This window comes from Cucumis sativus, chromosome 5, assembly GCF_000004075.3.
Source record: "Cucumis sativus cultivar 9930 chromosome 5, Cucumber_9930_V3, whole genome shotgun sequence".
NCBI classification, from domain to species: Eukaryota; Viridiplantae; Streptophyta; class Magnoliopsida; order Cucurbitales; family Cucurbitaceae; genus Cucumis; species Cucumis sativus.
In genome coordinates this window covers 23,698,628-23,721,807 of record NC_026659.2, presented here as the reverse complement: position 1 = coordinate 23,721,807, position 23,180 = coordinate 23,698,628, and the positions used below count along the sequence as shown (strand labels likewise).

At 26.8% G+C, this 23,180-nt stretch overlaps 3 protein-coding genes across 3 annotated transcripts; all 3 read right to left on the bottom strand.

Moving 5' to 3' along the window:
- Positions 1-3,071: 3,071 nt before the first annotated feature.
- Positions 3,072-3,729, bottom strand: LOC105435542 (leucine-rich repeat extensin-like protein 5). The gene has a single exon (XM_011657165.2). The coding sequence runs from the start codon at positions 3,579-3,581 to the stop codon at positions 3,135-3,137; it is 447 nt and encodes a 148-aa protein (XP_011655467.1). The 5' UTR covers positions 3,582-3,729; the 3' UTR covers positions 3,072-3,134.
- Positions 3,730-15,866: 12,137 nt separating this feature from the next.
- Positions 15,867-16,690, bottom strand: LOC101214672 (leucine-rich repeat extensin-like protein 6). Its single transcript, XM_004150427.3, has one exon. It carries the CDS (start codon positions 16,564-16,566, stop codon positions 16,147-16,149), a length of 420 nt encoding a protein of 139 aa, XP_004150475.1. The 5' UTR covers positions 16,567-16,690; the 3' UTR covers positions 15,867-16,146.
- A 4,887-nt stretch (positions 16,691-21,577) lies between these two features.
- On the bottom strand, positions 21,578-22,775 carry LOC101214430 (dnaJ homolog subfamily B member 6). The gene is made up of 5 exons (XM_004150426.3): positions 22,575-22,775; positions 22,386-22,482; positions 22,169-22,251; positions 21,962-22,018; positions 21,578-21,852 (listed from the first exon to the last, which is right to left on the bottom strand). Exons 1-5 carry the CDS (start codon positions 22,686-22,688, stop codon positions 21,787-21,789), a joined length of 417 nt encoding a protein of 138 aa, XP_004150474.1. The 5' UTR covers positions 22,689-22,775; the 3' UTR covers positions 21,578-21,786.
- Positions 22,776-23,180: the final 405 nt, after the last annotated feature.

The following is a 23,180-nucleotide window of genomic DNA, read 5'->3' as shown; positions in this document are numbered from 1 at the left end:
TTTAGAAAATTAAATGAGTAATATACAAATTAAACTCAAATTAAAAATTAATTTTACGACAGTTTAATATTTTCTAAATTTTTTATTTTAGAGAAAATATGAAAAGGCGTGAGAATGAGAAAGTGAATGCATGGACATGTTGAGAAATATAAAAGCAAGTGAACACAGATTTTCTTTTATGATTAATTTTGATTCAGGTTTAGGTTTTCTTTTTCACTTTTTACTTATTTTGATATATACATTCTTATTGATATTTGGGATTCAAATTTTTTGCATTATATTAGGGAAGAGATGACTCAAAAAAATTAAGGCTGTTTTATGTTAAATTGATTATTGGCGTGATTGAATTAATTTAGAAAAAAACACTTTCCAATAAATCATTTTCATTACTTTCAATTTCAAAAATTGTTTAAAATAAATACACCCAACTATTTCTCAAAAATATCTTTATATGAAACTTCTTTTCTTTGTTATAAACCCTAATAAAAAATTACAATGAACTAATAATTTAAATAATAATTAAAAAGTTGGTGAAAGTGGTTGTTGGAGTGACAAAAACGAGAAAATCTAATAGTCGGATTTAGTCAATAGAGGGTAATGATAGTCATGACAAGATAGTGTAAGTAAGGTAGATGACTTTCAAATAGATATCATATTATATAATAAAATGTCATTTTTCTCCAAAAAATTATAAAAAATTTATCCTAAACAAACTTATTTTATAAAAATGAAACCCTTTTAAAGGCACCACTCATTATGCCAATTCAATTACTATGTTCATTGGTTTGTTAATGGGTGCTTCTTCAATTACCACATGTGAATGATGTATTATAACATGTGTTAGTCTCTTAAAAAAACTCATCTTTTGAATATAGGAAGAAGATTCATTTAAATTTAAAAAATTATTTCTAAGAACAAAACTATTAAACAATATATTTAAAAATATAGCAAAATGTCAAAATCTATCTCATTATAAATATAGATGGACATTGATATTAGTGCATATTAGTTCGAGGATGGTCGACTCAACATCACTTTTTCTTTTTGTACTAATTTAGACATCAAAGTATAATAGATTCAACGTCATATTAGTGGAAGGATGTATTATTGCTTAAATCACTAATTTACATAGTAATAAATATTAAATTACTAACTTGGCAGATATTAAACCTTTATCATTATCTTCAAATATCATCGATAATAAAAAATTTACTATGATAATGAGTTTGAAATGGGCCTCCAAAAAGCAAAAGAAAATGGGCTTGATTCTGACAGCCCAATAAAAGTTGGGCCTGAGAGTTATGATGATTGGAAGTCCAGCCCATAAGGAGGCCTATTTAATTTCAAGTATTGTATAGTGAAGCCCAAATTGGAGCTCATGGATAGTCCGTAGTAATTGAAGAGTATCATGTTATCGTTTGTATAGAAGAATTAATATTCTTGCTCATCCATAAATAGTATGTTGATGAACTAGAGATTTAATATGCTTGCTTATTGATATCTCATACACTAATGATTGGACTAGAAAATGTGAAACTCTTGTTGATTAATGTTTAATAGAATCCCACATACCATATATTGTTGATATGCTAAAAAAATCGAAATGCACATGAGTAGGATTATATTAATATATCGAAATTTACATATTTTTTTATAAACTTGTAGACTGTCGTTGACAAATTTTATTAATATGTTGATGTAAATTTTCAGTATACCAATTTATAAATTTCTTTTTTTTTTTTAGTAAATTGGTGTGAATATTTGCATACAATTGACTTATTTTAAAGTTGATATACCAATCTAGTAAAAATAAAAATATTGAGATTACAACAAAATTTAAAAAAAAAATGACGAAAATAAATAAATAAGTAAACGAAAAACTAATTAGATTGAGAGGAAAATTAAAGATGAAATGAGATTTTTTTTATTTTCTTTTTCACTACATTTTCTAAAACTTATTTTCTCTTGGTTAAACCTGACGACTCGTATTGGTTTATGAGAATAACCTTCGTTTTAATAAATCTTTAAGAGAATACGGATGAAATTGTCAGATTGCAGGAGATGCAAGGAATGTCGAAGATCTGAATTCTGATCCCAGTCCTGGACTTAAAAATAAAGTTTTTAAAAAACAAATCTAGACGAATCTACTTTGTGTACCAATTTCACTATTTATTTTTAGCCATTTGAATTAAAGAGTGATAGATGGAGATGAATGTAAGGAAAAAAATCATAATAAATTATTAGAATAAATTACATATTTAATCTCTAGATTTAGATGAATATGTAGGTTTGATATCTCAATTTCAAATGTTAAGAATAAAGATTTGTATCATTTTATTAAATATGAGATTTATGAAATATAGTGAAAAAGGGACTACTTTTTATATTAATTATTTTTATCTATATTCTATCCTATTTTATATCTGTGATAATAACAAATTGATAAAATAAAAACTATATGATAAAAAATATTTTTTATTTTGGTTGAAATTTGATTATTGATGGACAATTAGAAAAGAAATTTGTATTTTATCAATTAAACTAAACAATGTTCCAATCCCAACTTTAGTATATCAAAGATTGTTTATCAAATATATATATGCTCAACTTGTTGATTCATAGTGGTGATTTAGATCCAATTGTTCTTTATTTATTTATTACAATTTTATATTTTAACAATTTATTCTATTTATCAAATTCTGTTCCAATTCTTTAGGTTTCTTTTACCAAATTAAATTCACATATTAAGCGGAAGCTTATTCATTTTCTTCTAAGAAATTATATGCCCACTTTTATACTATTGTTCATTCTTTAGTTAATTGTTTCGTTCTATTACTTTATTCTACAATATTTTAGTATTTATTAAATTTATTTCAATTTGCTTAAAATAATTAAATACATTAAGAAGTGTTTTAATTCAAACCTATAAATAAATAAAGATTATTTTTTAGGGTGTAAAAATATTTATAAAATAGCAAAGTTTAATTTATGATTAATAGAATGGGAAATTTAACTTTATTAAAATTTATACTTTATAAATAGTTATGTAATTATATTGGGAAAATGACTCATAAATAAATAAAAATTTATAATTAATTCATTAAATTAAAAGCAGGTAACTACTTTTTTTTTCATTACATCAAAATGAAAGAGAAGAGAGAGAGAGCTATAAGCACAAAAGTTCCGGCGAGCAATCCGACCTCAGATTTCCGTCCGGCGACGGCGGAGCCACCCGATTCATCATCCGGTTTGTGGGGAGGCTTCTTATAGTAATAAGGGAAGTACGGCAGAATCGGGTCCGGCGGCGGTGGAGTTACGCCGTCAAAGCTGTTGCCGTCCGACGTCGGCGGGTTATATGGGTAATAAGCAGCCGGCGGAGAGTAGTACGCGGGAGGAGAGTAGGAGCTATAGCCTGTTTGGGACGGCGGAGATAGAGTCGCCGGCGTGGTGGTGCCAGAGCCTGTGGGCGGAGGGTAACAGGGATATGGACAGGTGTCGTCGGATCGTGTTGCCGGCGGGAAGAGAGCTATGACCAAGGCGAGGAGAACAGCGGGGATGGGTGTTTTTGGGAGAGAAGCCATTGTGAGGAGGAGAAAGGAAGTGAAGTTTAGAGAGAGAGAAGTGTGAAGTGAAGTTTAGAGAGAGAGAAGTGTGAAGTGAAGAGAAAGTGTCAATTGAAAAGGGGAATTTGTCAAGGAGAGGAAAGAAAGAATGGAAAAAGAGGATTTATTTCTTTAATTATCCTTTCCATTTCCTTTTTGGAAATTATATGTATATGAATACAACTTTTGAACTTTGAAAAGTAGTTTTAAAAAAACTTCACAAATGATTCATCAATCAACTAATAATATATGTAGCCTTTTCATTTAAAAAAAATTAATAGTATATTTGCATTATGTTATAAATTTTCAAGTAATAAAGTACTCAAAAAATCAAGTCATAATAAATGTTTTTTAAAATTGGACTTGATAAGTATTGAAAATCTAAAATTATTTGATCTTAGAAGTTAAAATCAATAAGATTTGAAACAATTATAAGAAATACTTTAAGAAAATAATAATCTAGTCTAACATTTTTTTTCAAGGGAATAATCTATAGTCAATCTACAAGAATACTAAACAGACATGTCTAAAAAGAACTATTAAAGAAATAGATAAATTGGGGATGGAAAAGAATATTGTAGATACTAACCAAAATCATTTTGCAGATAAATATGAATAAAGGATGAGGTGTATATATATATATATATATATATATACTTTTCCTTTTAATAATTTTAGGTGGAAATTATTCAATTATGTGGACAATTAAGGTGGAATTTGAAATAATACTGAGTGATATAGACAATGGACGATTTTTCTAAAATGGCTAACAATGTCACAATTAAATAATTTGACCAAAAAAGAAGGTCAATTTAATCATATATTAGGCTTGGAATAATTACCTAAACAGAGTCTTATTTATCTTTCCATTCTTGCATGCTAACCAAAACACAACTTAAAATTTTAAATGGTATGCAATAGATTCCATCTCATCTTTCTATATATAATATTAAAGATGCATCTATTTTTCCAATTTCAAATTTGATTGATGCAAAGAAAGCACTTTTCATCGCCATATTAGATTTTTTTTAGCGAATGCATCTCTCCTTCACATGCCTCAATTCCAAAAATTGAGTAAAATAGCACATTGAAATAAATCGACATCACATACAAATGAAAAAGATTTAAACTAGTTATACAAAACATGTTTAAAGAACTTCATAGTTATAGAGTAGGATTAAAAGAACTACAAAACATGATAAAGTAAGATATACATTTATTTTCAATAACTCGATTATAAGAACTTCAAAGTTAAACTTACTTCAAAATTTTCTTAACTTGAAATTTTTTCTAATTTGAACTATAGGATTTATTGAATTAAAGCATTTGTTGAATGATGATGTCTAATGCATTCCCTCAACTCAGAGAGGCATACACTCCAATTCCAAATCATAGATTTGGAAGTTTTTGTGTTAGTTCATCTTCAGAACAAGTCATAATTCTATTCTCTAAATTAACTATTCAAATCAAAATTTGTCTAACCAACCCTATTATTTTTTTTCATCATTCTAAATTTATAAATTGATAAAACATTTTTAACTAATTTTTTTTCATCATTCTAAATTTATAAATTGATAAAACATTTTTATATTATTAAAGTGTAAAAGGATGTGACATAGGCATTTTATATTACATTAAAAAAAATACATCAACACAAGAAGTAATGTGAGTCCTAAAAAGAACAAAAAGATATTTGGTTAGGCGTTGAGAATATGTCCTTGCAAGTGGCTCAAATCAATTAGGTAATGAACTTGAGACATATCAGGGGATGAAATGATAATTTTTAGTGTCATATTAGATATAAAATCTAAATTTTAAATCATAGATAATTCTTACACTTTTAGAACGATACTTGTTTTACAAATTAGTAATATAAAAATGTGTTGATAAAATTTCAACCTCAACTTATACTAAGATATATGTCTTAAATTAAATTTGACGTATATAAAAATATTGACAAGCTTAAAATAGTATATATAAAATGTATTGTCGTTCTAGAATATCGATAAGCTAGTGATTATTTTGTATAACTTTTTACATTCACACTCATATTTTTTCACCTTTGGAAGTATTTTAATTGTATTGGCTTTCATTGACCCAACGACGAATTCTTCCACTTTCAAGTTTCCTATTATTGAAGTCTCCACTCTCACCAAAACAATAAAGCCTTGATCATCAGTTTTACCTAAAGATTCCATATGACAAACACAAATTCCCCAATTGAATAATTTTTTGTTTCTACCAAACTTTTATTATAATTTTCTCAACTTTTGGTTGTTTAGTTTCTTTTTTCTTTCTCCTTCCTTTCTTTCTGTCTAAACTCTTGCCACTTTGATTCATGGGATTGGAAAGTTGAACTATATATATATAATTAACATTGAATTCTTTTCATTTATATATTCAGATAAAGTAGGGAAGGAAGGCTTATTTAAAAGTTTGGTTATAAAATCTTAGTTTTAGTCACCAAATCTACAACTTTTCCTGAGTTAAAGTATATAGTTAGAATTGAAGACCAAATTTTGAGGAGTATGAAAAAAAATTTCGATAACAACTTGCTTTTAATAATTTGTTTTCAAAATTTAGCTTATTTCTTCTCAAGTTTTTAACGTGGTTTCAGGTTTATTTAACTTAATCCTTGGAATTTCTTTTTTCTTTTTAGTTTTTAAATTTTGATATAGTTATTTAAAATATTAGTAGTAAGTGGATAACAAAACAAACATATAAGTTCAATTATAAGCTTAATTTTTAAAAAGAGAAAAAATAGTTATGAATTTATTTTAAGTTGAGGATCCTTAATTTTTTTTTTTCTTTTTATAAAACATAAAGAAAAAGATTGTTGTAGAATGTAGCATATGGATTTTATGGAACAAAAAAGATTATATACTTATAACCTATAAACCCCTTTTGGTAGCAAAAGAATGTATATATGTGTATGTCTTTATCCTCCTTCAAAATAAAATAAAATAAAAGCATATTTGTCGATTAGGTAATTCAGTTGTTATCTTTTATATTTAATCAATCTTTTTTTATAAAAGGAAAATTAAGATAAGAGCACAAACTCAAGTATTATTATATAACTTTTATTAACAGAATATATATATATACACACATATATGACAACGAATAATGAGGGGTATTGTATATTAAGAAAATTATTTAATTCAAATAAAAAAAATTACTGAGAATATTTATAGATATATCAAAAGTTTAAAATTTATCATGATAAAAATCTATCTATAATTATCATTTTAATACAATTTCAAGGATACATGAATTATTGTAATAACGTTCTAATATTACACTCATTGTTATTTACAAATGATATTGAGCATGGACAAATCATAAAATAATTTCATATATGTAATCAATTATGAAGAATTTTTTTCTAAAAAATGTATTCATTAAAAACAAATTCTGAGAAGAAGAAAAAAAGTACACGACGAACTTCTTTGAAAAACAAAAATTAAGAAAAAACTTAGAAATAGTAAAAAAAAAAAAAAAAATTACTCACCAAATGCAGCAAATTCATTTTCTTCCTGTTCTTGGTATTTTAAAAAGTAACAAAATATTAAAACTATTTATAAAATCCATCCATTTCTAGTCTATTTAAGTTTTATTTTTGTTATATTTTGTAAAAAAAAATTCTATCTATAACAATTTCTTTTTTTCTCATTATATTGTTTTTATTTATTTTTATAACAATAAAATAAAAAGCTCTAACAAAATTTTGATAAAGATTTTTTCCCGAAAAAATACAGAAAAGGGAATAATTTGTGAAGCATTTGAATTAAAATTTATTTTTTTTATAAAAAAAATATCCCTTGTATTCTGCTTGCCAAATCAATTTCAAATTAAATGACCTAAAAACATTCCAAACTTCAAAAGTAATAATAAATAACTATTTACATAAAGAATATTTTGGTGAGATAAAAATAAGAAAAATATTGTGAAAATTGAAGAATAAAAAATAAAGTTATTTGAGTTGATTGGACACAATTAAAAGAAATGTTAGTAAAAAAAATCAAAATCAAGAGTACAAACAAGAAATCTATGAAACAGAATCACCCACACAAAATTTCCATCCAATCGCCTTAAAAAAACTTATCATCCTTCCTTCGACACCCAATGCCTCAATCTCCTCAAAACAAAAATAAAGTTTGAAAATCAAACGAAAGCTCATCATTAACCATAGACAATGAGGATTAAAATGAAGGGTGCAATTTGATTTCATTTTTTTCTTTTTTTCTTTTTAATTGGATCAAAAGGGATTTTCCATAACTTTGGTGGGTTTTGATGGGTAATTCAATTCCCAATATCTCAATTCTCACGCAAACACAGCTGGAAAGTTAAATGATTTAGACGTGTAGTGTAGGTTAAGCTTAGTTTAATTTATAACCCCTAATTATGTTTAAATTATTTTAACTAATTATTTTACTTTATTTTATATCTTTTTTATAAAAAAAAAAAAAAAAAAATTGACTGACTTAAAAAATTGTTAGTCAGAAAAAGTGTTGGAGTTAGGTTTACTTTTATTTCAATGAATAGCCTAAAGAAAAAACAAAAAGAAGGAAAATGGAAAGCAGCCTATGATGGAAAGAGAAAATGTAGATATAATAGATTTAGTAATTTCGTGTCTTTTAAATACCGGAATAATTAGGGTACGTATTCACATCATATATCTTTATCTATAATGCATCCAAGTATTTTTTTTTAATAATATATATAATTAATACTGCAAAGTTATTAACTATGAAGTTGAAATTTCTTTTCACTTTTTTAAATAACTTTTTGCTATACCGTGTGATATGTATCATTAAATTATTGTTTTATTAATATATTTATACATGTAAGCATGATATTGATGATTAAATAACGAAAAACTACTATCACTAAAATGTACGTATTTGAATATGTAAAATAAAGTGATCGGTCATTTTTAGTGATTTGTATATTATATATATATATACATATGTATATGTATGTTAAATATATTGATGTGACATAATAATTGAAGTAAACCGATTGAAGTTCGACAAGAAGGTTTGTTTCCACTAGATCAACTAAATACATATGCATGTTCATCCTTTTTTTTTTCTCATTAATACATTGTCCTTTTCAACGGGACAAAAGACATACAAGTCATTGTCATCGATCTCCATCGATCTTAAAAAGCTATTAGGATAAGAAAAGCTTTAAAACGAGAATTGAAAATATGTTAGATCTTTAATGAATTAGATTAAATTATATTATTAGAGTTGATGTTAGTGTCGGTGGAGAGGGTTTTTAATTTGGTTTGAAATTTCTAAGTATAAAGTGTGGTTGTTATATCTACCATTGATTCCCATTTCCATTAAAAATCTTGGGTCATCTTCTTTTCTAAAGTCTTTTTCTTTGATTCATGTACGCCCAATATTCCAAAATTTATCAACTTTATTTCCTTCCATATACTCATGGTTTTCTTTTTATTAAACAATTTTCCTATTTTAGAAAATATTATTATTTTTATCCCTAATGAAATATTTTTCCTAATTTTATATATATGCCTCATTCAAAGCAATCGCCTAATCAAAACTTTTAAAAATAAATATACACATACTCGGTTAAAAAATATAATAAAACATATACACATTATTATTTTGAAACTTTATTTTAAATGATAAACTATTAAAAATATTAAAAAAAATAAACTAAATCGCTAGATAGTAATCTATCGCAATTTATCTCATAATATTTTTATTTATTTTATTATATTTATTATCTAAGATAAATGCAATTTCATTATGACATTTCAATTGACTGAACTATGTTTTATATATATATATATATATAATGCTCTCTATTTTTTTTTTTAAAAAAGTCTCTATATCCTTTGGCATGGACATCTCTCTCAAGTGAATATTCTTCCATATAAAGGAAAGAGTGGAAGGGATAAAAGTTAAATGCTAAAAACAAAAGTGTGAATCTTTATTTTTTTTAAAAAAAAAGTGTAAAGACAAGAAAATATCAATCTTCATTTTATGAAATGAATAATTTTCTTAACGCAAATATTTTTTATCAATCAAATATAATTATGAGAACATCTATAAACGAAATCACATTTTAACTAAAGACTATGAAGATATAAATTATGGTCAAGAAAACTTAAAAGAACTAAACTTCCTTTTTAACTTATGACACTTTTTATATTGGCTCACCTCCAACAAGTTTTCCTATATTAGGCATAAAAATAATATATATATATATATATATATATATATATATATATATATATATATATATTATATTTATTGTGATTTTTTGAAAATATGATAACTTATTTTTATAAACATAAAAAATAAAATGTTATAAGTACAATGTACTATCTTCAATATGATTTTATGGATTTTAATATCTAAATCATAAGAAGAAGAATAATAATAAAACATATATTTTTTTCTGCCTTCATGGATAAGGCTTTCCCTGCTTTGTAAAAGATTAAACATATTCTCTCTTTTTCTTCAATTTTACAAACCTTTTAAAAAGATGAAAGATACTCTACTTTCTATTTTTATAGAAAAAAGTTGCATAAATTTTATTTTCTATTTTTATATTATGATTTATTTCAGTTGTATACATTTTTCCTATTTTAAAAGTCAAATCAAATTGGAATCAACTTGATAAGTATTTGTGTTTTTACAATGTGAATAAATAATATTTATGATATAAAAAAAAGTGCATCATTTAAATTTACTAGGCCTTAAGAGATTTTCACTCTTTTAAATTCATGTTTGGAAATTGGAAGTATTCTAATTTTGTCTAATGAAAAAAATGAAAAAAAGAACTATCATTTTGTCTTTGAAAAATGAGTAAACAATATAAGAAAAAATTAATCAATCAAATATTATTGGATCATTTAGAAGAAAACAAAGTTTAATTATAAATTTCCTATATTTTTTATAAATAGTACCAATTAGATTATGAACGAAATCCAAACAAATATTTCACATAATACCTTTGTCGTTGTCACGTAGCAAGAGTGTTTCTAGGTTAGGTTGGGTTTGCAAACACTCTTAAACCAATAATGATTCGAGTTGTATTTTCTTTAACTCAAAATAACATTTATTGAATTCAATTTAGTTGTGTTTAGATTATATTTTTAAATATTTAATTTAGAAAATAAGTTATTTTGAAAAAAAGATTAAAAGGTTTGAAAACAATTCAAAATATAGATTTTTAAGTATATTTTAAATAATTTTAAAAAAATGTCAAAACAAAAATGAGTTTGTTGACAAATATTTAAAATAAAAAATTTTAACATGCATTGGTGCTTCTTTCCATAAAATGGGATGGAAAAATAGAAATCATTTGAACCAAAATTTAAACTATGAACAATGGTGGATTTTTTCAACATGCCATACTATCCCTTGTTTACTTGAACAATCATGGCTAGGTGAATTAAAATACAAACTAACACCAACTTAGTATATTTCCATGTAATGAGAAAGAAAATTAAATACTTAAAAAAAAAAAGAAAAAAACTAAAAACAAGTCTCAAACCTTTATTCATGGAAAAAATGTTGATCAACGTTACTAAAATAAACGTGTACTATCAATAGTATCAAACACCTCGTATATTGTGATCAATAGTGTCAAACACCCCGTATATTGTGAAAAAGAAGGTTTTTTTTTACAATATACTAGAAGAGATAGGATTAGGACACGACGGACCAAAAAGCTGCTTATGTAAAAAAAATTACAATAATAGAAAACCCCCTAAAGTTAGAAAATTTAGTATTTATGTTGATATCGATACGAGGTTCTATATCGATATTCCTATAAATCAAATGATTTGCCCTTCAATTAAATAATTTTTGGAATTTCAATTTGAAATCTCATATCGATATCAACATCAATAGAAAATTTTTCAACTTTAGGGGTTATTTATTATTGTGAGTTTTTTTACATAAGCGGCTTGTTGGTCCATCGTGTTCTAATCTCATTTCTTCTAGCATATTTGTCAAAAAGAACCTTCTTTCTTTCCTAATATGCGGGGTGTTTGAAACCGTTGATAGTACACATCTCTATCACCTATGTTGGTCAATATTTTTTCCATGAATAAAGGTCGAGAAACTTGTTTTTAGTTTTTTGGTTTTTTAAGTAAGTATTTCTTTTTCTTTCTTTTTTTCATTACATACAAATATACCAAGTTGGTGTTAGTTTGCATTAGTTTTCTTTCACCTGCCATTTTTTAATTATATGGTCTAAGAGGGCAAGTTCTTTTGCAACTGCCATATATTCTACAAGTTGTTGTACTTGAAATATTATCATTTTGCTTTTGAACTTATCTTCAATGGCAACAACATCTTCAAATTCTGATCCTTGCTTCTACCCTTTTAACCAAACCAAAATTTTACTTTATCAAATATTGTATTGATTATTTTTTTTCTTTTTAATTTCATTCCTAATCTTATAAGCATTATTGCTTCTTCCTGTATTATGTTTTTTTCCCATCAAATGTTTACCGTTATTAATGGATTTCATTTATTTTTGGTTGATAGGATTATTTTTAATTGAAGAATAACTTACGAATTTGAAATTATTTTTAATAAAAAAAAAGTGCAATCGTAGTATATTACAAAAGATAAATCTAAATTGGTTTATTTATCAAAATTTATGATTTGAATGGATTTTTTTTTTTTTATTAATAAAACCTCTAAAATTTAAAGCATAATTTAATATTTTTTGTAAAAAGAATTGAATGAAGTTCATCTAAATTAACTAGTGCAATAATTAAAATTTGGTCCAAATGAGGTAATTTTGTGACAGAATGGCCTCGACCCTTAATTGGCTCATGTCTTAAATTTATCTCAAAAGTTAGCTTAATATCCTTAGGTGACACATACTCGTTAAAATGGATTAGAGTCAAGAAAACTCACCAAAAATGAGACAAATAAAAAAAGAGAGGAGAAGGCAATAAACTTCATATATGTTTTCATTCAGAAAATCAAAACATTTTGTAAGATCTAAAATTGATTTTAGATCCACAATTAAGGGAAAACATTATGAACTATAGCCCAAGGCTATGCTATGCTAATTTAGCAACTATATATCATGATGACGTATATTATTGTACACTAAAAAGAACTAGAATTATAAAAACTCTTCTAGATAAAAATGATAATAATAACAATAAGACTTTAGCCTTAGTCATCATAGCAAAAAAGATGATGGTAGGTTTAATTTCTTTTATGTATTGGTAGTTGGAATATGAGGACTAATTCAACTCATAAAATGTGAATGAGTGCCACTTTCTTCTTCTAGTGTTTGCTGGTATGAAAAATGAGAGAGGTCTAATATGAGTAAAGGTATATGAACAAATTAAAATCAATAATTCCAAAGTCCATCTTTTCGTTGGAAAAAAATCTAACATTTCATACCCATTGGTTTAGTTGGAATAACTAGTTATTGAACAATTATACCTTTTATACCTCATTAGTATTTAGATTTTTGTAAAGTATAAACTTTATGATCGATACACTGTATTAAATAAACGTAAATTCTTATTTCTAATTACTAATTGATTTTAATATTAAACATGCACAACATGAATTCTCAACTAATAGTTAACATGAATTTTGACCGAGTTATTAATTTAAATTAACTAGTATATATTTTAGAATTAATTAGATAATTTTTTTAAATTTTTATGTAAGTAACAAGGCTGTAAATAGTCAATCAGTTTTGTAACTAGAAGCTTTTGATTATCATTTTAAAATAGAACTTGGTTCTTGCAGAGATACTTACATTTTTAATAGATGATGAACTTCCTTTACTTAATAATCATGGATTTTGCCATAAAAATCTTAATTAGTTGTGTTAGGTTGACTCTCAACTTTAAGTGAAGTGAGTAAACTGCTATAGCTCAAACTCCAACTTATAGTAGTCGGTGTGTTTTCAACTATTATAACGTCTAACAATTAACTATAATATTATTATCTAAAATCTATTAAGTATTATGTGTTTACTATTTTCCACAAATGTTAAAATAGTATATACATCAAACTCATACTATTAAAACTTATGATAAAATAATTTACAAAAAACAATAAAGTATTATGATCCACAAATTATAATTATAACCACGTAGTCTATAATAACCACATCATAGCTCCAAACCCCTAACTAATGAATTTATTTTTCCTTTTCTTTCTTAATAGCTTCAGACACCACGATCTTACGTAAGTGAAAAGTAACTTCACTAAACATAACGTAAACTTTTAAAAAAACATATATCAAATAGATCTCTAACCTTTCGAGTTTATTTTAAATAAGTTTATAAACTTTGAATATGTTATAGGTTTTGGAACTTTAAATTTTATGTGCAAATGTCTATAAGATGGTCAATTATGTGCCTTGTATGTGCAATAACTAAAGAAAAAAAAATATGTTGAACACAAATTAAGAGATTCTAAGATATATTAGATACTAAATTAAATGTTTACGACGTAGTGGACTCTTTTTAAACTTCATAGACAGTATTAGTTACAAAATTATAGAACTAAAAGTCTAATCGACCTTAAATCTAAATAAGTATCAAACTTCAAAATCTTAAAAACTAAACTTGTAATTAAATCCAACCTGTTTTCAAAAAGTTAATCAACTCTCACATTTAAATTTGTAAGTAGATACATTATTTTCCTTTTCTCTCTTGTGATAGAAGAGCGAAAACAGAAGTACCAAATAGATTTTCTAATGGAAGAAAATATAATTCTATCTCAACTAATTAGTTGGCTAGTTTTAACTAAAAATAATGATTTATATGTAAATTATAACTTGTTTGGAATGAGTTTTGATTGTTTTATTTTAAAAAGAAATTAAAGGTCAAATTAAAATTGATAAATTCTAGATTATACACAATACATACATTCTATACCATTCATTAAAAAAAAGGATATGAAAATATATCCCTCACTTCCAATTTTCATATGAGAGAACTTATGGAAAATAACACGTCTTTCCCAATATAGAGTTATGATTACATCATTTACCTAAACATCAGTTACAAGTGTATGAAAGTTTTGATAAATTTAGAGTTAGAGGTGAAGAAGTTGGACTTTTCTTTAATTAGAATATACGACACGTGTCATATTGCAATGCCTTAGAAAAGAAAAAAGAAAATATAGTTTTTAGTTTTTAGTCGATGAAGAGACATGTGGGTAACGACGTGTAATATTATATCATAAAAGAAAAAACAGAGTGAAAAAAGATGAAATTGGAGAGTTTAGGGAGAAAGAAATCCAGTGGGGCCGTACTTTGGTGAAACCGAAGATGATCATCCTCGGAAGTCAAAAATAACCCTACACCTGATCTTATCGCATCTCGTAGAACTCTCTGACACCCGATCCAATGGCTCGGGATCGGGTCCCCACTTTCCAAGTACACTACGCATTTCCGTCTCGGAATTTGAACTTCCACACGTGTCATTATAGCATTCGTTAGCCCCACATTGTAATTTACTCTTTTTGCCCTCTACCACTTTCTCTTGCCCGCTGCTATCCCTTCTATTCCACTAACAATCTTTTTCTTACTTTCTAGATCCATTTAATTTAATTCCACTCCATACACGTTTGTTTGATTTTTTTTTTTCAAGGATAAATACAAGAATAAACTACTTAGTAAATAAACAAAAAAAATTATTAGACTTGCCATCTTTCAAAGTACTAAGATTTTGATTTTTGATTAGAGAGAAATGAATACAACATTTAAAATTAGAATTAATATGATGTAATAATAAAATAAAATTTATGTGAGTGAATTGTAGGGACAATTGTTCCATTGATATTCAAGGTTTTTGTAACAAACTTAGGTGTGAGGGAAAAAGGAGCTTTTTGCTTTTGGAGAAAACGACGCCGTTGAGGAATATTTATTAATTAATTAGAAGGAAGATGGGAAGTCGCATTTTAACAACCAATGGGGCCCAGATGACAAATTAATTTTCGTATTCATCTGTTAATGGATGACTCTAGATAATCCAAGGTTATATCACTCTCATAAATAAACAAATAAATAAGACATATTTCTATTAATTATGAAGGAAAAAAATATCGTGGCTCTGTCACTACAAAATAAAAAATGAATTCATTATGAATATTTTAAATTAAACAATAAAAATGTAATCAGTTTTAAGTATAATTATTACAGCACAAAACTCAATTATATGGTTGTGCGACGATAGCGATTGAATTCGAATCATCCAAATTTGCATTCATATTGAAAAAGAGAAAATGATCGCACTGAATAATTTTGGCCTAATTTTCCATATTTTCATTGAAAAAGGAGAGGAAAATAAATTGCTAAACAAAAACACAGATATCTTCTCTTCTTTTTCTTATCACAAATTTCTGGACAAATTAAATATTTGGTACAAATTACAAAATTATTGGACAAGAAAATTATGATGATGAACCATAAAAATTCTAAAACAATAATATCCCAAATTAAAAAGTTTCTCGTACGGGGAAATTTGTTTTACCTTACGAGAAATTCTATTGAGATCCCACCGTTTCTAAACGACCAACAGAAGCCCGGCCAGAACAACCCCAACCACGGTTGCGGCGGATCTCCGCCCGGCGGCGTTGTAACCCTGGTCGATGGGATAGAGGTCGCCGGGAGGTCCAGTTATGTACATGAACGACGGAGACGGCGGCGGAGGGCAGTTGGGGCTTTTGGGCTCTTTCTTCTTGGGGGGTGGGGGAGAGTAGTAGGGGACGACATCGGGTGGCGGAGGAGACGGCGGCGGTGGTGAGGGGTACACAACCGGCGGCGGCGGAGACGGGGGATTTTGTTCGCATGGGGCGCACTTGACGTTGGGGTCGGTGGGGGTGGTGGTGTCATCGAGGCGGCGGACGGTGACGGAGGTGAGGGCCGAGGAAGGGGAAATGAGGAGGAGGAAATTGAGAAAAAGGAGAAATTTGAGAGGAAGCATTTTTCTAGAGAGAAGAAAGAGTGGGAAATTAGTTAGATGAATGGGTGCATGGAAACTGTATAAAACTTTGAAGACTTAAGAGAGAGAGAAAAAGGAGTGTTTGGATTCCCAGCTAAGGGAATAGTTTTTTCTTTTTTTTTTAATGTCATCTTTATTCTCATGAATTCTCCAATTTTAGTTTTTTTATTTAGTAGTATCGAATCTATCTATTTCATTCATCACTTTTACACAGAATGAAACAATGAAACAATAGACATTTTATATTTCTGTTTTAATATAAGTATAGATTAACAAATTTTATTAGGTTGCATAAAAATATGTATATAGGTAAAGATCACTCAATTTATTTTTATTTAATTAATTTTGAAGATTTCTGTTATTAATGAATGTAAAATAAAATAAAGTACAAAAATGGTATTTAAAAGAATTAATAATGAAAATAAAAATGGTTGGGACTTGGGAGAAGGAATGGAAGTGCATGTGCATGGTCCATGTTAAGGGTCCCACCATTCGGCTCTCACAAATGCCGTCTGATTCACATTGCCTTTTTCTTCCATGCATTATATTAATTATTAAATTAGTTTGACCAACTAAAAAGAAATAAACTTCTTCAAGAAGAAATTAAATTTTCGAAAAACAATTTATTAATTAATGTCCCTAAATTCTAGGTTGTATTTAATCAATTAAATGTTTACACTACACCCTCTACGAAATTTTATATCCTAATTCATTTAGATTCAACTTTATCTAAACTCAAAAATAAAATTATCCTTCTAAATCAAATTAGATTTTCACAAACTACTTATATTAATAAATACTTATTATTCACTCTTAATTGTTAAGTTTTTGGATTTGAGTTTTAATCTACACACACCCGATTGTTTAAGAGTTTATTAGATTTTGTGTTTCCCAAATTGGAAAGTTATTTATTTATCATTGCACTGATTTTATTTTAAACATTTAATTTCATTCAATTGAGGATTAACATAGGGGTAAAGTTAGTATTTTTTTACTTTTATTCGTTTATTATTATAATGTTAAAGGATTCTGGTAGTTTTTCAAATTAGTATCTTTTATTTATTTGATCGCTGGTCCTTACTATTAATAAATGAATTTGGTCTCAGTGTGGAAATTTATTGTTAATAAAATTAAATATGAATAGTAAAGGGTTTTTTTAAAATAATAATAAAATAACAAACTATTAAAACAATGTAAGAAAACCCAAATATATTTTATTACAATTAATGTATTTCACGTAAAGAAAAGATTGTAGATAAATTTTAACCAAAATACAACAATTAATTTGGAAACTAACCCACCAAACATGAGACAAACTATAAGGATGGAATATATAAAATGTATATGAAGGGTTGATTTTGTTTTGTGAGAACTCAATATTGGTATAAAGTAAACATTTAGGATTAATCTAAATTTTTTTTAACATCTTTTATTCTTTCAAGAGTTTTGGACATCTTTTTCAAATATTAGTTTTTTAGATTACTTTCTTCATTTCATTTTTCTTTATTTTCTTTCTATAATTAAAATAAATGCTTGTTTACTACGGTCTATATATTTAAATATTCTTGTTATATCGTATTTGTTTTTTTTTTTTAAAAAAAAAGGTTCAAACTTAAAGTATTGAATTAAAATTTATTTTGTAAAAAAAATCTTAAATCAATTTATATAATTTTTTTGTTAAAAAAATAACAAATGTAATGGTATATATAATACTATATTAATTTAAGAAAAACATACAAATGATTAAAAAGGTATATTTTATAGAAGTTCAACTTATATTAAATTAATAACTAGCTGTAAGGACATTATTGTATATCTTAAAAATTATTTATACAAAACAAAAATAGTTATATAAGGGGTATCAAACATTTGTAATTTCGAGCATGTACTATGTAATATCTTACAAATTTCTCTAAGCTAAATTATTATAGGAATAAATGAGTTATCTCATAAAATTATAGTCGAAGTATCTATAAGTTACAACTCAAAATTTTAAAAACATTTATACACCAAAGAAAGAAAACGTTGAAATGGCTCAATCCATGAAAGAAAAAGAAAAGTTATATATTGAATATTACTAAGATGTGGTATAAGGGCTCTAATGAGAATACTCTCAACTATAACATGTTTAAGAATATGGAATCAAACATATAAAGAAACAACAATACATTATTGTTATTTTTATAAGCTTTACTTCTAATTAAAATATTAATTTTGAATACTTCGTACCGTATAAAAACCACATTGATATATATTACATTTTACGAGGGGGTGTAGTAAGAAAAAAGTGATGATAAGAAAATGAAAAAGAGAAAAAGTATTGAGAGAATATATTCCCAAGGAATATATACATAGATGAAAGAAACTTTAAAGAAAAGTTTCAATATATAGATGAGAATAAGAATATATCTCAAAGTGTCTATTAATTAACCACCACATAATTGGACTAAATCCATTTTTTGAGGTGTTGCATTACATTGAATCTTAAAGTTGTACATTTTCATATTACATTTTATGAGGATGTTTGTTTCTCTTAAGTTTTACATCACTTTTAGCATCCACTTACAAAATTGGATCATATCTATGTTTTTTACTTTGAATCTTTTTGTTTTCTTGAGTTCTATTTTTGAGAGTGTTATGGGTAAGTTTTGATTGGTTTTCTTTTATTCTTATCTTTTAACTTTTGTGGTTGTTGAATTATGTGGAGTTTCTTTTTTTTTTTTCTTATATTGAAATATAATTTGATATACTTTGGAAAAATTAAAGAAGTTTCAATTTTTATTTAAATAAGTTATTATATATGTATGGACACGAATCAGTGGATACTGTACTGGAGTAATATGTGTATACTTTTCATGTTTTTGCAACTAATTGTATCAATAATCTTCTGAAATTTCAACAAATGTTTGCATTTCAATTAAATGTATATAAACATTATTGCTTTATTTGATTGACTACTAATGTATATGCTATGTTTGAACACCCATAGGAACTAAACACACTATAGATAATAAGGATGTAATTAGTTACTTGTTACTTTTAATAGGTCTCTTATCGAGATCAAGTCAAAACTTCTTGCTTTTGTCATTTAATCATTCTTTTACAGTTAAATAGTTTTCAAAGGTTTTCTTATCATCTTTGAAATTATAACATAATTTTTCGATGTTATTGGGAGAAGTCTACTTGTAGAATAAACTTGTCGTAGCTTCTGTCTCTATTGAAGATGAAGAATAATTAATATTTTTTTGAAGGAAGACCAATATTTATTTACTTTATTATGGTTATATTATGTTTAACATGTTTGGTTAAATTGTTGTTGAAAGGTTGCTAAGTTTTTTAAGAATAATTAATACTTATGAGTTTGAGTTGTGGGTATGGGACAACTATCACAATCAAGGCTTTCTTTTATCATACTTAGCTCACACATGATATTGTCTATTATAGAACTCTTGTTGGTCATTAAAGTCAATAATTGAACTCCATAATTAATCAAATGAATATTATTACAATTTTTAGATATATTATTTATTTTATTTTATTATTCTAACCCACCAATAAAAGATTTCATAATACTTTCCTTGGGAATATCTTTTAATAAAAAACATGTTAAAAGTATAATATTTTGTTTAGGTTGTTTCAAATATACTAAATATGGCCACCGACTAATAGTGATAGATAGAGCAATAGACAACAATGGAGTGTGAGGTAAAGATGTTATCAGTGTCTTCGTTCACCATTTTGTGAGCATTTATAATCTTTAATTGAGATGTGAAACTAGTGACTAATTTTAATTATGGCGTAAAAGAATGAATTTTGAGGAAGGAAGGAGGAAAATTTTATTTTTTTTAAAAAAAAGTATAATGTATTAATAGTGACAGAGAAAATGATAAAGAAAGTTGGACAAAAAGTTGCTATCTTTCATAACACACATCAACCATGCTTTATATTCATTGTCTTCTTCACTCCCAAAACTATTCAATCATCTATTTGGTTTTTAAAGATTCCATCTCTTTGCTTCTCTCTCTCTCTTTATATATATTTATTATTTCATTACTTTTTATCTAATAACATCATTTTGAATCTAACCCACGACATACATTTGTTATATAGATACAGTAATATATGAAGATTTTGTTTAAATTTGATATTGAATCGATAAACAATTATTAATTAAGATATCTAACTTTTTTGTTTTTCCTTCGATAGAGCAAATAAATTATATCTATAATTTTAAAGTTGATAGTAAGAGAAAATGAGTGATATAGGTCTATGTCTATTCATTAAAATGTTCATATTATTTTATTATATAAAGAAATGATGATAATTTTAAAATGGGGAATGAGAGATGTTAATAGAATCCGGGGGTGTCAAATCGAAAAAGTGCAGTATAGAAAGAAATGAAATGTAATTAATAAAAGGGTATAAAAAGACGAAAGATTATATGGAAAAAGAAGAGTGATTTAAGAAGAGAGTAGAGAGGATTGAATTAAGGGGACCGACATGGAAGGCAATGGAAGAAATAGGGGGCGGCTAGTGAAGGAGAAAAGTTAGGGAATAGTATAATTAAAATGAATATTAAAGATGGGAGAATAATTTTCTTTACACATGTCACACATATGATCACTCAAATTCCCTAAACACAAACAACAACCACTCTCTCTTTACTTTGCTTTTACCTTAATTAGTATCTCTTCATTTCAATTTTTAGGATTAAATTTTATCAGTTTTAAATAAAATAATCATGAATTTGAGAAAACGAGTTGTTAAAAAGGAAGATCTTATGACAAATTATCGAAATTACTCAATTCAAACTTGCTGCGTACGTACTGATCGGATACCAAATTTTATTGAACTTATAACATTTTCTCGCAATATTTTCGTTATAGTCTCCAATGAATAAAGATTTATTTTAGACTACAACGTCCTTTGATTTATTTTTTCTCACAATATTTGATTTTTATTATGTTACACATAAATCAACCATTAGCAGATGTAATATCGACGAATAATTATTAGATGAAAATAAAAGTGAATGAACAAATCTGATTTCTCTCTACCATTCATATTTACAAGCATCTTAAACGTGGGCCGTGTGAGGCTTCACAATAGTAATGGGTTTCAACTGGGCCCCGAAGTAAAAGCATATTTCAAAAATGGGCTGCCTAAAATACTGGCCCGTAATAGAAAGAAGACAAAAGAGAATCAAAAGCCTTGGGCCATCTCCGTTAGCATTGTCTGCAGCTCCTCCAGGCTGTTGGACTTGCAATCCTTTAAAACAATTTTTTTAAAAAAAAACGTCATATTCCTAAAGAAAGGGGGCATAATGGGAACTTATGAAATGTGAGATATTATTCCAAAATTTAAAATCCAGACATACCTCATTCCTTACTTTAGCCATAAGTGACACCATTTCTTGCATAAAATCATAGAATCCCTGTTTCATATCCAATACAATTAGTCACTAGTAAATAACTAAAATTTCGGAACAATGTAACAGTACTCGAATCTTGATTGTTGTTCCAAGTCAAGATTTCATATCTCAATTTTGAAATAATTAAAAGAAATTGTATAGCAGAGGCCTCACCTGATTGTGAACATCGTCGTCATCGTCGTCAAGATTATAGAGCCCAGCATCATACATTGCTCTCTTCCTCTGGTCCGATAAAACTGCTCCATAAATTAAAAGTCTCTTAATCAAATTAAACCCAAATAATTAGAAAATGGAAAAACAAGATTTCACAAAAGATTCATAAAAAAAGAAGGTGGGTTTTAGTATTTAGTTAGAATGTAAAGATTCTTACCTGAATAAGCTTGTTGAATCTGCTGGAATTTGGCTTTGGCTTCACTCAACAAAGCAGGGGAAGCCCTTCTTCTGGCCCATCGATCTGGATGCCATCGCTGCAGAAATCAAACATAATTGGTATTTGGTGTTACTATTATTGCATCATTTCCAAATTAGATGAACAGAAAATTGTGGTTGCAAATGGTACCATTGCGAGTCGCCGAAAAGCGCTACGAATATCTTCGGGTGAAGAATCCGACCCAACTCCGAGAATGGTGTAATAAGAACCGGACCCGAAAATCAGCGGCTCCATTTCTTCCATAAACGGTGTGTGGAATTGATTGATTAGTAAGTAAATAGGATTTTATAGAGAGACGGGGGAGGGGAGATTGGGTTTTGTTGTTGGCTCATCCAGAAGCTTCCGGATGGGTGATAAAGATGAGATTTTTTTTAGTGTTTTAGATATTTTGTACGATCCTTCTCGACCATTCAAACTCTAAACACATTCTCTTTCTTCTTCTTCTTCCTTTTTTCAATGAATAAAGGAAAAAATAAAACTATATTTTGATCGCACGCAATTTCAGAGTTCTAACAAAAATGTGTTTTTAATCTTTCAAACTTTTTCACCAAAGATGATGTCCTCTTCCGACTTTGGATTGTACACATCTTACAGTATGTTTTAACAGTAAATTTAAAATTTGATAACTCAGTCTAATAATTTTTTTATAATTCTATAAACACTATAGAATATTATTGATTTTATCGTATTTATAACACAAAAGAATATTGGCAAGAGTGTTCAATTAATATACTT

Coding starts and splice junctions, on each gene's coding strand:
- LOC105435542 (XM_011657165.2), bottom strand. CDS start 3,581: ATGGCTTCTCTCCCAAAAACACCCATCCCCGCTGTTCTCCTCGCCTTG.
- LOC101214672 (XM_004150427.3), bottom strand. CDS start 16,566: ATGCTTCCTCTCAAATTTCTCCTTTTTCTCAATTTCCTCCTCCTCATT.
- LOC101214430 (XM_004150426.3), bottom strand. CDS start 22,688: ATGGAAGAAATGGAGCCGCTGATTTTCGGGTCCGGTTCTTATTACACC. Junction 22,483..22,574: donor CTTTTCGGCGACTCGCAATG/GTACCATTTGCA, acceptor TGATTTCTGCAG/CGATGGCATCCAGATCGATG. Junction 22,019..22,168: donor ACGACGATGTTCACAATCAG/GTGAGGCCTCTG, acceptor GATATGAAACAG/GGATTCTATGATTTTATGCA.